The sequence below is a fragment of the Apis cerana genome, linkage group LG1 (genome assembly GCF_029169275.1).
Source record: "Apis cerana isolate GH-2021 linkage group LG1, AcerK_1.0, whole genome shotgun sequence".
Lineage (NCBI taxonomy): Eukaryota > Metazoa > Arthropoda > Insecta > Hymenoptera > Apidae > Apis > Apis cerana.
In genome coordinates this window covers 7,922,029-7,935,926 of record NC_083852.1, presented here as the reverse complement: position 1 = coordinate 7,935,926, position 13,898 = coordinate 7,922,029, and the positions used below count along the sequence as shown (strand labels likewise).

The 13,898-nt window shown below is 44.6% G+C and overlaps 1 protein-coding gene and 1 long non-coding RNA gene across 26 annotated transcripts in view; one reads left to right on the top strand and one right to left on the bottom strand.

Annotated features, from left to right (window-relative positions):
- The window catches only part of LOC107994781 (myocardin-like), a 291,174-nt gene that overhangs the window by 19,348 nt on the left and 257,928 nt on the right, over positions 1-13,898 (bottom strand). The window contains exon 1 of one of the 25 annotated variants that reach the window (XM_017051835.3): positions 13,580-13,898. The exons of the other annotated variants lie outside the window; for them this stretch is intronic. Coding sequence (XP_016907324.2) covers positions 13,580-13,670 — 91 coding nt within the window. The 5' untranslated portion in view covers positions 13,671-13,898. The remainder of the gene's footprint in view (positions 1-13,579) is intronic. 25 annotated transcript variants of the gene reach the window in all.
- On the top strand, positions 4,435-4,753 carry LOC107994788 (uncharacterized). Its single transcript, XR_001765387.3, has 2 exons — positions 4,435-4,509; positions 4,586-4,753. It is a non-coding gene; the product is annotated as an uncharacterized LOC107994788 (long non-coding RNA).

The window sequence follows — 13,898 nt, the reverse complement described above, 5'->3', positions numbered from 1 at the left end:
TTTGTTTATGATAAATTCATTTCACGAAGGCGGCAATTTTATGAGATATTCCACTTTCGCTTGAATTTAGGTTGAGCAGATGGGGTGTGTAAGATATTTCAAGTTTTAATTGCTTATAAGTTGGTCTCGGTTAGTATTTATATTCAGTTTCTTTGCTGAGATATATATATATTTAAAAGTTATTGGTATATTTCATGGTATGAACGATATTCAGGTAATTCCAAACTACAAAAACATCACTTATTCACTTTGCGTTAGAAATACCATACAATACGCTTCTTTCTTCCCAACATCTTGCAAGAAAATGCAAAACATTTCCTCGCGACTATTTAACGAATTTTTAAGCAAATAATCGCAAGATTTGATCAAGGACACGTCAGATTATCCAGATTTCGTCGTTGTACCGGAAATGCAAGTCATTCAAAATCCATTATGAAAGAGAGAGAAAGATAGAGAGCGAGAAGTTTTCGAGCACCGCGAGTTGTCGCCGAGTTTTACGACCTTCCCTTCGCGTGCCTGTTTTACGACGAGACCCATCACGCGATAAATCAAACCGGCAAGAATCCTAAGCATGGCTTCAGAGCGTTAAGGAGTTCCAGAAGAGTTCGAGATTTCTTCCCGCGGTCTCATAAATATCGGGCTTTTGCTACTTTGACCCCGATCTTCGACGTTTGTTCCCCGTATACGATTAATCGTTTTACAAATCGTCGCCGAGATTCCCGTGGCCGAAAATGGTGGAAAATTAATTGGTCGTGGGACAAAGCTCGAAGAAGAAAAGAAATCGGGGAGGGAAAAAAAAAAAAAAATATGGAAAGCACGAGCGCGAGTGGAAGAGGTCGAGGAGCAAAAGATTTACCGGTTAAATAAATCGGGCATGTGGCAATGTGACGGATTTTACAGGTTCCTCGGCCACATTGTAACGCATCGCAGCCAGATTTATTTGATGGGCGCATCGTGAATTATATTCGTGTAATTTCAAAAACGCGCGTTAAATACGAATTTATATAACATCTATTTATACGGTTGAGTAGAAATTGTTTTGGGGAAGTTGAGGCGAGGAATATAAGAGAGGGAGAGAGACAAATTTGGAGGTTAAAAATATAGGCAATGTAAAGGCAAATTAATCTATTTGCTCAGAAATTTTTTTCTACGTCCGATGAACGTTCAACTGCTTCGGACGAAATCGTATAAATAATTTCAAGTGTAAAAAGCTTACGTAATTTTTTCTGAACATTTCACTTTGTATGTAATTTTGTCACACAATCTTTTCATGATTTTTGAACGCGGAGAAATTCTACGGAACGTTTAAGAAAAGGACTGCGAACTTTATTTAAAGGTTAAAGCTATTAAAAGAGGTCACGCGTTTCGGAGACAGCAAGAAGCGGAAGTCGGTCGGCCATCGAGAATTCGAAAAGAGGAGCACGTGAGCGGCATGAGATGCACAAGTTGGCCAGAATCGCGGGGGTGATCCAATAATACGGCAGCTTTGGGTATAAATAAAACCACTAGACCAGAGGATTACGACAGAGAACTCTTGTCTTCCTTCTCTCGTCATAGTTTCTCCATCGTTTCCCCTTCGTATTTTACGGTTCATCTTCTTCATCTGTCCTCGCTTATCCCCAATATTTCGAGCCAAATTGGATCGATTAATGATAATCATGGTCGAGTTTTGAAATAGGAACTTTTCCAATTTTTTATTAAATTCGAAAGCGTGTTAACGAAAGGAGTATAAAACTATATCTAATTAATCATCTCGACACAGATGGATACGTTTTGCATCATCATCTCACTTTGTGACTCGTGAATAAATCATATCGCGAAAATAATCTATTTTCAAATAGAAAAGCTCTTCGAAATAGATTTCGACTATTTTCTTTTTTTTTTTTTTTAAACCAAACTTCCTCGTAAGCAGCGATTCGTTAAGCCAAACGTGACTAGGCGTGTTGCAAAACAAAAATAATCCCTCGGAAGAAGAATAGGCGATGCGTGGAAGAAGAATAACGAGAAGCATTTTGAGCACGTTTTGATTTACTCGCCGCGCGTAATGTCCCTGTGTTTTCTTAGACAACTAACGGCACGTAAGAAGAAGAAGAAGAAGAAACGATAGCGGTAATAAAATAATTTTTAAATCTAAAAGAAGACGGGCAAGAAAATAAAAAAAAAAAAATAATTTGAAAACACTCGGGGAACGTTTCGACAAAGTTACAAGCGTTGTAGCTTCTTCTTTAACCCACACGGGAACGGAATATGATTTACGCGGCAATGAGAAACGGGAATAAAAACAGCGGCGTTTGTTTAGAAAATAATCGCCTTCTCGTATGGCGCATGCGCGTGTCGGAACAGGTGAGCGCTTTCGAAATCTATTACGCATACCCCTTGTGTTTTTCTAAGCCACGATTAATCGAGTCGATTTAATACCACTGTCGTCGCATCGTAACATTTCAATGGTGTAACCGGCCTGTAAGACAAACATTAAAGTGAGGATAAAATGTTATACGTGAATTCTTCGAATACTATCATGCATGGGTTTCGAGGTTGCAGAAACACGATATTGCCGATGAAAATATGTCGTTTGAAAAAAAGTTCCACGAATAGTTGCATCGGGAACAGTTTGGCGTCACCAGAGTGGACTAATTAAAATTCGAGGGAGCGCGTTGCGAATTTATCGGTTGAATTTTTCACCGACGCATTTCCCGCCATTGTTCGATGGCCAGTTGTGCGCGCAGCTGGCCGGAGGACGCATGCGTCGTGATCGCTTGCGTCAATCAATCGAACCTATCGTTCTTATGCAAAATGACAAGTTTCTGGTTAATTTTTAAAAATGGATTTAAAAAATATCGACGATACATCGAAAGCTTAATCAGTATCCTCTATAACATTCCGATTAATTCTTTTTCATCACGTTTAATACTTTTCGTTTCATTCATCGTATAGGTTAGGTTATCGACTCTTATCTATTATGAAAGGCGCATTAAAGACGCATGCGCGATTACTAGCATCCATCAATTGAGTTGTTCATCCCATAATGAAAAGCTTCCAGTTAAAAAGTGGAATTTAACACGAATATCGTTCAAGTTCCGTTGGAATATCAAAAGTTACGAAACCGTGCCGCCTTCCTCCATCTCCCTTCTCTATCAAGTTTATTCACCGCTTTTCATTTTACTATCGCGTTAGGTTAGGTACAACCCGTATCCGTTGAACGGTATTAAGGAAGAGACATCGTTCTCTTACCAACGATAATAAATAACCGTGGCCGGTTATGCTCGGCCGTTTCACCGTCGGCTATCTGAATCGATGGAACGAGAATTGATGATGCTTCGAAGACACACCGAGTTGCTCGACTTCTCCGCAACTCCCTTATAACTGATCGTTCCTTCACTGATTCACTCCGCTAACTGCTACAGCTGCTACGTTATAACTTCGTAAAGAAACGATAACAAACAACCCCCAACCATTATGGTGAAACAGTGAGTCGCGGGGTAGAGGTAATCTCTGTGAAAATACGTGTTTGGGTCGAGCAATTAGACGCATAAGTCGAAGCAAACCTCGTAAATCATTCTTCCGAGAGGGACATTTTATTCGAAAGATCCTCGGGGGACAAACGATTAAATTTGCTGGGAACAAATTATTTTCCATCCTAAGTTTTACAATTCTTCCAAACGATCCTTTTAAACTTAAATCATCGCGTACCGAGTAGAACTATCATTACACATCCGTATCCAAGTATCCATTCGGAATTTTCCTTATACAATTCGATTTGAAAACCAGAGTTCAATCAGAAGTTCCTTTTCTATCGGACATTAAAAAACAACAAAAAATCTAAATCCTCATTAAATAAATTTCTTCGAATCTGAGTCGAGATGTTTAACGTGGTCGCTTAATTTTTAAGTAACGAGCAAATTTATCGTCGTAGCCCAGGAGGAAACCCACGAGCACGAATCGGCGAGGAGAATCACGAGTCAATCTCGTCTTTTGTCGGCTCGTCTCGCGTGCACAACCTCGTGCACGGTCGCGAATCGCTTTTATAGGCGAGCACCACGTATACACCGACCACTCATATATGTACCCTTGTGTACATTAGCTATATGCGAGCTTTAACGCGGCGTTAGCACGCTCCGCCTACCGGCTACGCCTTCTAATCGATGTACGCACTTGTCTTTCGTAACGCTTCTCTCCTCTCCTGTCTCTTCTCCTCCAACACGGCGATATCCCCCCGCGTTTTCTTTATTTCCCCTGTGCGCATACCGGGGAGAAACATACAGTTCCATCATCTTTTTTACTCAGCCAGCCGTCGTTCCACCCTGGTGGCCCGGGCCCACAAGTTAAACGGACAAGTGTTTACGCAAACGGACGTTACGAGGAAGCGTTGCAACCGACGATTGATTAGATCCTTTCTATACGCCAACTTCATCTATTTTCTCTTTTTTCTGTTTTAGACGAGAGACTGGTCGGGAAGACGAGACTTTTTTTCACCACTCGGGTCTTTCGATGGCTCGTTGAATCTGTGTGGTATGAATTTATTAAATTCTTTTTTTTCTACTTTAATGTAATCACTTTTAACAACGTAATTATATCGTTTTATCAGGTGATCAGTGATCTAGGATGAAGGGAAGCTTCTCGAATCTTGATTCTTTTAATTTTTCTTGCAGAAGGAAATACGATAAATGTGAATCATTATATTTTATACGAAAGTGTTAAATATTTGAAATCTTTACGACGTATCGTATGATTAAACACGTTCAATCTTCTTACACTCGCTGTGCAATCTGTTACCTAATCGTAATCACGATTATTCAAATTACACGTTCAAATAAATATTCAGTTTCGTAAATTTAATTTCGAAAAAAGCATTATTGCCGCGTGGACATCGTTCAATCGTAGAAAAACAAGGAAATTGGAAGTTGCACGATGGAAAAAAAAAAGATAATCAAGTGTTTTCGCAGAAAACATTCCTTTCTCCCTTCCTAACCCATGCGGAAAAAACACAAGGCATCCATATTCCCTGGTTACGACCCACGCAAAAACTTCGCGACTCTCACCATCACACTCGACTCGAGGAAAACGCAAGAGTTTCGTCGAACGAAGCTCCATGTCGAGGAAAACTCCCTGTCAATTCTTTCGTGTCATAAATACGTCGACCCTTGGTCGACCAAGGGTTAATTAAACGTGTACGCTCTCTACGAAGGAAACGTTCTCGATCTCCTAAAAGAGAGCAAAAAAGAGCAGAATGCAACTCGAAAGAAGCGAGAACGAATGAACAAGAAGAAGAGTCACTCGAGAATAAGAATAAGAAGAATAAGAAGAAGAAGAAAAAGTGGCACAAGTCGAGTGGAGCAGCAACGTAGTAGTCTGGCAATAGGTGTCTGGCCGAGGGGTGGCGAGGGGGAGGACACCCGCCGATTGATATAACGCTACGATTTGCGTAATATACGCTCACCCGTAAAGCTCTCGGTGATTTATCCCGGTAAATAAATAGATTTCGGTGTTGTCAACCCCGTTTCCAGCGGGGAAGTAGGGGGAGGAGGAGGGATCAACGCGTGTCTTACACACGGCGGTGGCTTCTCTCGCGGTGGCGTGCAGTCTGCACGCGTCCCGTATCCGATATACTCGCGTACGCGTGTGGTGCAACGTCCTGTGGGTCGTGGGAGGAGCGGGGAGAAGAAGGGGCGAGGGATTAAAAATACTGGAATAGGAGGCTGCGTTCCCAACGGAGGAAAAAAACGTGCACACGAGGGAGAGAAAGAGCTAACGGATCGGAGGGAAAAAAAGAGATGTATAGGGAGATGGTGATATTTCAGAATTTTTAGGGAGGATTTACGAGCGACAGACGCCACGGCGATGACTCGTACACGACGGATCCTCGAGGACGGGTATCAAGGGATCATCTCGATCTGACGTTCTTAATTGCCTCTACGGTGAAACAATCTACGGATTAAGAGAGCGGATCCGCGCTTCTTCGAGGCGAAACGCGCGGTCGGGGCTGGTTGACGTTTATGAGGTTCGTTCACGAACGATCGCGTCGGCGATTGGTCGATCTGTAGGATGACGATGCTTAGCCTCGAGGCGTAAAATTTCGGACGAATCGAGTTAAAAAAAGAAAAAAACTGTGTCTCTTTTAATAGATACGGTTCAATGGCCGTGTATATTCCTCGAATACTCGTTTCCTTCGATGCAAAGAAAGAAATGGCACGATGACGATATCACGAGAGAAGACGAAAATGGCCAAATATCCATCTGCTGCCGTCAATTGCGAACAATTCGTTTCTCGAAGAAGGAAAATCGTGGAATTTATCATAATACATCAGATAAATTTGATGCAAGCCCCGTTCATATTTCGTACACTCTCCAATAAAACGACGAAAATCCGATCGTTAAGGTATTCTCGTCTAAGCAAATCCGAATAATCCCCGATAGACAAGAGGGAAGTTCCCCGTTACCTGTGTTATGGTAATTACTACACGTGTAAGGCCGGCCTATGCTCCCGCTCATTGGCATTGTTTCAAGAGTATTGTCGTTCGTTTACTATCATGCCGGTAAATCAACGTTTTTACGGCGGCACGCACCTGCCGCACTAAACGTTGCTTCGATACACACGAGCTATGCGTCCATGGGCGAAAGTTGGCCCCGAACGCATATTAATCGGCAAGTGACGCGAAACGAATCGACAGAAAGCGTCCCGTGTACGCTATACGTTAAGCTGGGACGCGAACAAATTCTTGCCCGCGAGACAGCCAACCCGTTTTCACTTTTGGTAATTAGTCGATTACACGCCACGGGAATCGCGTGCTTTCTTCCGCGTCCAAGGTTTCTTCGTGACCGAATGAATCGTCGCTTTTAATCCGGCATCCACCGCTTTCCCGAGAAACGAAATCGATTTGCATCGATAATGAATATCGTGTAATTGGAAATGGAACGGAACGAGTGTATAAAGGGAAAATTAGCGGGAAAGAATTCACATCTGGTTCTTAAATAAATGGATATTGTAAGAAGAAAATAGTGACGCCGAATATTTCCAAGTTTTAGTTTCAACAAAAATTAATCAGGATTATCGGTGCGATAATTCTCAACGTTGTATCGAAAACAAGGATACTCTTCCTCGGTTGCACGGTATATAATCGTGAATCGTGTGCCCTTCCACGAATATATATCTCCAAATGCCTGATGTTTTCGAAGCGTGTCCGGGGGCCGAAAATAACCCGAGAGAATCGGAGTGTCTCGGTTACGTCTGATTCCCAAACACGAGCACGGCACGAGTCGGTCGTTGATGAAGCGTTTTATTCTTAGAATGAACATCGGCGTTGGAAAAACAGCGTAAAAACGACAGGTATATTACAGGGGAAACACAATACGGGCGCTTAAATATACACAAGGGCCGGAGGCGACGAAAACGAAGTTCACGCTTTTATCCTTCATCCTAAATGAGTGAATCATCCCCACGAAAATTGGAACCTTTTTATTTATTATCCTTGCTCCCCCTCTTCCTCTTTCTCTCTTCTTCAACCAAGATTTCTGTATCGACTCGATATTATTCGCACGATTCATCCTCTCTGAATGATATCATCGTTGCTGGAAGAAAAAAAAGAAGGGTATATGTACACACATACACACATACAAGAGCCTCGAATTTATGCAGTTCGAAGTTACGTGAAACGGAGTCTTTAATTCTACGGCGAGGCTTCCATCGAAGCCGGGGAAAACACGGTTCATAAAAGCGCCTTTGTATGCATCCCGTACACCCACGTGCCTACTTAACCTCGCTCTCCTCTCCTCCCCTCCCTCACGGAGCGGGCAACGTGGATGCTGCCATCCCTCCAGGTGAAACCGTTTCCTGTGTCGCAAGCCACTTCTCGTCTCCTCCCCTTCTCTCCTCTCTTTTCGCCTCTGCCTCTTGTTTTCTTTCCACCGATTCTCGCCGACCTCTTCTCGCTCCTCGAGAATAACATTATACACGCATTGTATTTTCCCAACTCTCCTTGGTTCTCCTCCCTTTCTCTCTCGCCTTTCTCCTTCCTCGTTGCGCAACTCTTCTTTCCCTTCTTCTTCTTCTTCTTCTTCATCATCATCATCTTCGTCACCGTCATCTCTTTTCACCAAAAACACGCCGTTATTTTGTAAGCGGTCGCAAACCCGAAATCCCACAATTCCACGTTAATAACGCATGTTTATTATCGCCCCGTTTTCCCTTGCGACACACGACGAGGAAGAAACGACGATCTCTCCTCTTCCCATCGTTTCTTTCTCCTCTCTCTCTCTCTTTCTCGCGGCTCGGCAATATATCTGGCCGGCGTGGGCGGCCCACGTGGGTTTGACAGCTAAGCCCACGGAAACTGGTTACACCCACAAGCGCGCAGGTCGCGTCGGGAAGAGGCACACGCCAGGTAGGCGCGTTCACCGCTGACAACGGCGATCTTCCCTTGTCGCGGACACGTGGCATCCAGCCCCACACACCACGAGTCCAAAGTTTTATAGATCGGCTGTCGTCTAATCAGATTCCTCCCTCCATCCACTTTCTTCCTAATAACGTGAAATTACGAGTATCTTAAGAGTCTCAAGAGTCTTAAGAGACGGCTCTCCTCCTCGATACCCGGTTTTAAAATTAGAAAATATAATCGTGCATCGTCTGAATCTGTACTTCCACGATCGAATCGGTCAGCGTTCCGGGATAACGTTGGTAAGCGTGGGTAAACTGGCGTGTCCAACACAAAGAAGGCACGTACGCATTTTTTCTCCCTTCTCTCTATCTCTCGTTTCGACCATCTCCCGCCATCCACCACCATCCCCTCGCCCATCGTGCCCACCGCATCGAGCACACCTTCGCGGACAATTAATTTACCTCACGGCGGAGGTATATAGCCCGGAGTGTATCGCGAGCTTTACAGGCGTAGTTTGCTGCCGGCCATCCAGAAATGGAGTTGGTTTCGCCGGTTAAGATACGATCGGGCACACATCCTCGCCGCAACCGCGTCGAGAAAAACGCCATAACTTCGAGTCGTATATGGCGGCAATGCACAGGTGCATGCCACCGTGCATCTACCTCCCCCCGTCCCCTCCCCGTCCTCCTCCTCCTTCGGCCCCCACCGCCACCAACGGCCCCGCCGCATCCAGCCATCCGCCACCCCTTCTTCGTGGACCCCTTTTCTCCTCTCCTCGATACCCTCCCGTCATCGTCGTCCTCGTCGTCGTCGTCGTCGTCGCTCACGTCGATCGAACGCGCGTGCAGAATGTCAATTGTTCCCCTCTCTCCTTGTCCCCTCCCTGCCTCCCGTTTCGCTTGTTTTCTTCGCTTCTTTTCCCCTCTGTTTTTCGCGCTCCGATCCGGCTCTCCGGCTCCCTCCCCCTCCCTTGGCGAGTGACGGGAGGCGCAGGCCGGGCCCGAACTCTTTTCCAATCTATGATCGTAGGAAGAGGCTGGGTGGGACGGGGTTTCGAGTGAGCGGAACGAAAATGGTGGAGAACGGTTCGTTTCGTCGGATTCGGGCGGCTCGTTGGATGAGAGAAGGTTTCTTAGAAGTTTCTTAAGTATTCATGGCGATTCGAGCGAAACCATCGACTTTGAGAGTTATTTCCGGATTTTTTAGATAGTAGATTTTGAAAATAATCGTGCAAATTTCAAAAGAATAGAGGCATGGTCTCATACGAGTGATTCATAAAAATTCCATGTATTCTTCTGCAATTCCTAACCTTCTGTTATTACTAAACCGCGGATGCAAAATAAAATTTGTACAGAAATGAAGACGTGTACAGCTTGCGATATAGAAATTTATAAAACTTGAAAAAGAAAAAGAGAAAGACCTTTCCTTCAACTAACAAGATCATCTCCTTAATTCCTCCCGATCGTTTCGATCATCCTCTCGCCGCAAAACCAATCGCTATTTCGACTCGAGCCATCGTAAATATAACTCTCAACCTCTCTCTCTCTCTCTGGATATCGCGAATCCTGTCGCTCGCTCCGCGTCCTTTACCCCTTCTATTATCCTCTCTCCCTGACGGGCGGCCGCCGGTGCCATTGCTCGGTTGCCAAAGACGAGTGGTAACGAGCCGGTAAAAAATAATTAGTATGTCCGTCGACTCGTTGCTTCTAGAAATAGACCGGTCCGCATAATCGGCCGCCGATTCCGAGACCGCTTTGGAAACCTGCCGCCGAGGCTTTTGCCGAGTCCTCTCGCGAGGTGATACCTGCGAGGGGCGGCTGCTCGTCCGTGTGTGCGGACTCCGCAGAGCGAGGGCTCGAGACAGCACGCGAGCGCTTTCCTCTCGGCTACGCGAGGGAATTCGCGAGATAAGAGCGCGCGTAACACGGCCGACTCGGTTGGGACGCGAGCTCGTTATATCACGGTTACGGGTGTACGCGACACCTGGGCTGACGTTTATTAACCGGCGATCGAGATAATGATCTCTTATTAGCCGGGGGATCGACTAATAGCGCGGCCATCCTTTCGTAACAGGGGTAAATTATCCTTCTCTCTTTCTCGGAGGCAATGATCGCTCTCGTTTTTTTCGATACGTCAACGTTTGAGCGATGCGTTGTTCAATAAACGACGATGGAATACGCGTGGTTTGAGGAAAAATTATCAATCTTCTAGTTCTTTTTAATAAGTTTTTCAACGATAGTATCGTTATTCTGCCTCGCAGATAAACTCGAGTAATATAATTTATTAGCTACACGGTGATAAACGTGGAAATCGTCCCCATTAGTGAATGGATATCAACTATATCGACTAACGTTTGTAATTTACATTTTAACGTTTTCACGACAAATTTTTATTACATCCTTAATCTATTGTATCTTATCGCAACTAATACAACCAATCAAATATGATATAATAAAATAATGATAATACTCGACACGTGCATACATATCCATTTTTCACCATTGAAAGCAATTTTTTCGGGCGCGAATACAATCGGTTGAAAAGAGGAGGCGATGAAAGAGGTTGTCGAAAGGAGCGTTCCGCGTACAAGCGGACTTCATCGCGACGCGTGTCGCGAACACTGCTCTCCTCTCTCTCTCTCTCTCTCGCTTTCTCTCCCCGTTCGAGCACGCGGTGAGAGTTGAATTTATGAATGAACGAAGCGAAGGGCGAGCGTGGGCTCGCCCACGCGCTTTATCATAATCGGAACCTCCTAGGCCTAGTCACGCCTGCCTGCCATAATGTGGCTAGGCATAGAGCAAGGTTGAAGCGGTCGCAAGAGCGTTTTCGAGCCGATGGACGGACGGATGAATGAATGAAACAGCGACCCATTCACCGATTGCGAGACCGCATCCCTCCCCCGCCGAGGAATCAATGCTTCTCCTATTCTAATTTATTCCCGTGCTCGAGGATTGCGAACGCGTCGTCGCGCCACAGGGGAGATCGGATGCTTCTGTTTATCGGAGGAGGAGCGCGACCCACTCTCGAGAGCTGGCTCGTGCTCTTCCTGAACACGGCAAAGGTGATCCAGAGAAGCCGTGCTGATGGAAAGAAGCGTGAATGAACGAAGGGCACGCGTGGGCCGTGGCGACCTACGATCGCTGACGAAATCGACGCTACCGATGCTGCTTGCCGCTTCTCGTTTCCATGCTTTTCCTCGGATTGAACGAGATCTGCCCGCCATTCAAGATGTCACGTTTTCGCTTGCGAAAGGGGACTTCTTTTAAGGATGTATAGGCGTTTCTTAATCCGTTTCTTGATGATTGATCATTCGAGATTCTTGAAGTAAACTTGACGCGGATTAAGAGGATTAGATGTGTTAGTGGAGATGGATATTCGTTTGGAAAATAATGGATTTGTTACAGAAGACGTGAAAAGAAAAAGAAACAACAGGTTGCATCACGTTCGATCGATCCGAAACTGCATAAAATTGCGTGGCATTTGAATATTGACGTGGGCGTTGGATGATTTACACGAATCTAATTTTGCATTGCGAAGGTCGTAATGTTTCGATGAGATAAAGATCGGTTGCGACACGTCGCGAAATCACCCCGGATCCATCGTAAACAAATGCAATTCTTCACCAATTATCTTATATAATATGATATCCAGCTCGAAACTGGAACTGGAATTTTTAAAACGATTATATTGCGTGTTATACCACATCTTTAACCAACAAAAGAAAAAGCAACATCGTTGGTATCTAATTTTTCTTTTTCCAAATAAAGGAAAATAAAGGAAACACATTCCGTAAAGATTAGTTTTCAAGGGGGGAAAAAAAGGAATTCTATCGAGGGAGGTGACAATTGGAGGATGAATAATAATAAATGGTTGCACGGTTTTCGAGACAATGTACGCAATCCCACACAAGAATTTCAGGTGTTTCGACTAACGAGCGATTTGCATGGAACAACGAACGCCAACGAGAAGGAACCAGAGCGAACCAGTTTCGAGTCGGATACATTCGTAACTCTTTGGACGCGCGTAACCCGACAGGGGCTCGAGCCTCGCGCCCTCCCTCCCCCCTTTCTGTACCCTCGTTCCTCATCCTCGATACGGCGAAGCGAAAATACGCTAATTACGGTTTGAAACTCCCGCGTTACGACCCCTGCCTCGAGACGTTCCATTACCAACTGGCGTTCGAAGGCTACATCTTGTAATTACGCCGATCACCATCGCTCGATACCATCTTATTCGGCTTAGCCGAGTGGCTGGTTGCAACGAAATTACAACCGCCTCTCGAAGGGATAATCTTCGAGAAATGGATTTAAGAACGGACGGATTTATTGTATCTTCGAATTCAGAGAGAGAGAGAGGATCACTCGCTTTTCGAGTCTAAAAATCTGGAAAATTATATTTTTCTAAATGGAAATAACGAGTTGAGAGTGACGATTGATTGTTCTTATAATATACATTGTCACAGAGAATGTTTTAATTTATAACAAGAGAGACTCTTGTTCTTGGACGAAATTGGGAATTGAGGCCGATCGCTTGACAGTAATATGACGATAAATCTCAATTCGTGGCAGATTGTTTATCGAGAACAACGCGTTTATAATCGAGACGAGTAAATTTTATCGATGATTATAATAAGAAGGAGGGAAAAAGGAAGTAGTTTCTCAGAGCTTGCGCCAGTTAATTCGTTATTTATTTCCGCGATTCTCCCTATTCATTCCTTCGAATCCAACTTTTTGCCAGGACGTTCCACACCGATTTTCCCCTGTTTTCCCGCGAGCGTGAACCGGGACTCGCATCGACTCGCACCGGGTTCCTAGGAACGCGTCTATCGTCGACAATTATCGCAACCAACCGACAGGTGGATGGGATTGCAACGCGGAAAGAGAAGGAGCGGAGGGGGGCAGAAAAAGAGTGGCGAGCATTTCCGTCAGACAGTTTCATTCTTTCCACCACTTGTCTTGTCTCAATCCTTCAATGCGAAATAATCCTCCAACCGATGACTATTGTCGAGTTTGATCGTCGAAAACGAGACATCTTCTCTCTTTTTTGTCGAATCTCCACGGCACGGTTTCGAAATTTTCCCCCCTTTCTACTTCCCTGCATTGCCACGTTTATCACTTCACGATTTGTCGATTGGAGAGATGAAGAAGTATAATTTTTTAATTAGAAAAAAAAGAAAAAAAAAGACAGAATGGCAAATGGAACATTACCTTTGTCGCGCTTGATGCGTCTGCAAATGGCGCACATGCGTCGCGCGCAGTGCTGCCTCTCGGACTTTTGCTCCGTGTCCAAGGTAACCATGATTGATGGATATTTTTGAATAAACAACCACTTTCTTCTCTCTTTATACGCGTGAAAAAATATATATATATATTTGTGTGTATTTATATTAATACACGCGCTTCGAAATTTCACTGAACAAGTTCTCCTGTCATTACGGATGGGAACGAATCGAGTTCCCCGTGTTTCCTTCAACTTAACACTCTCACAAATTTCGAACAATCTCCCGTACGGGGTGACACTCGAGGG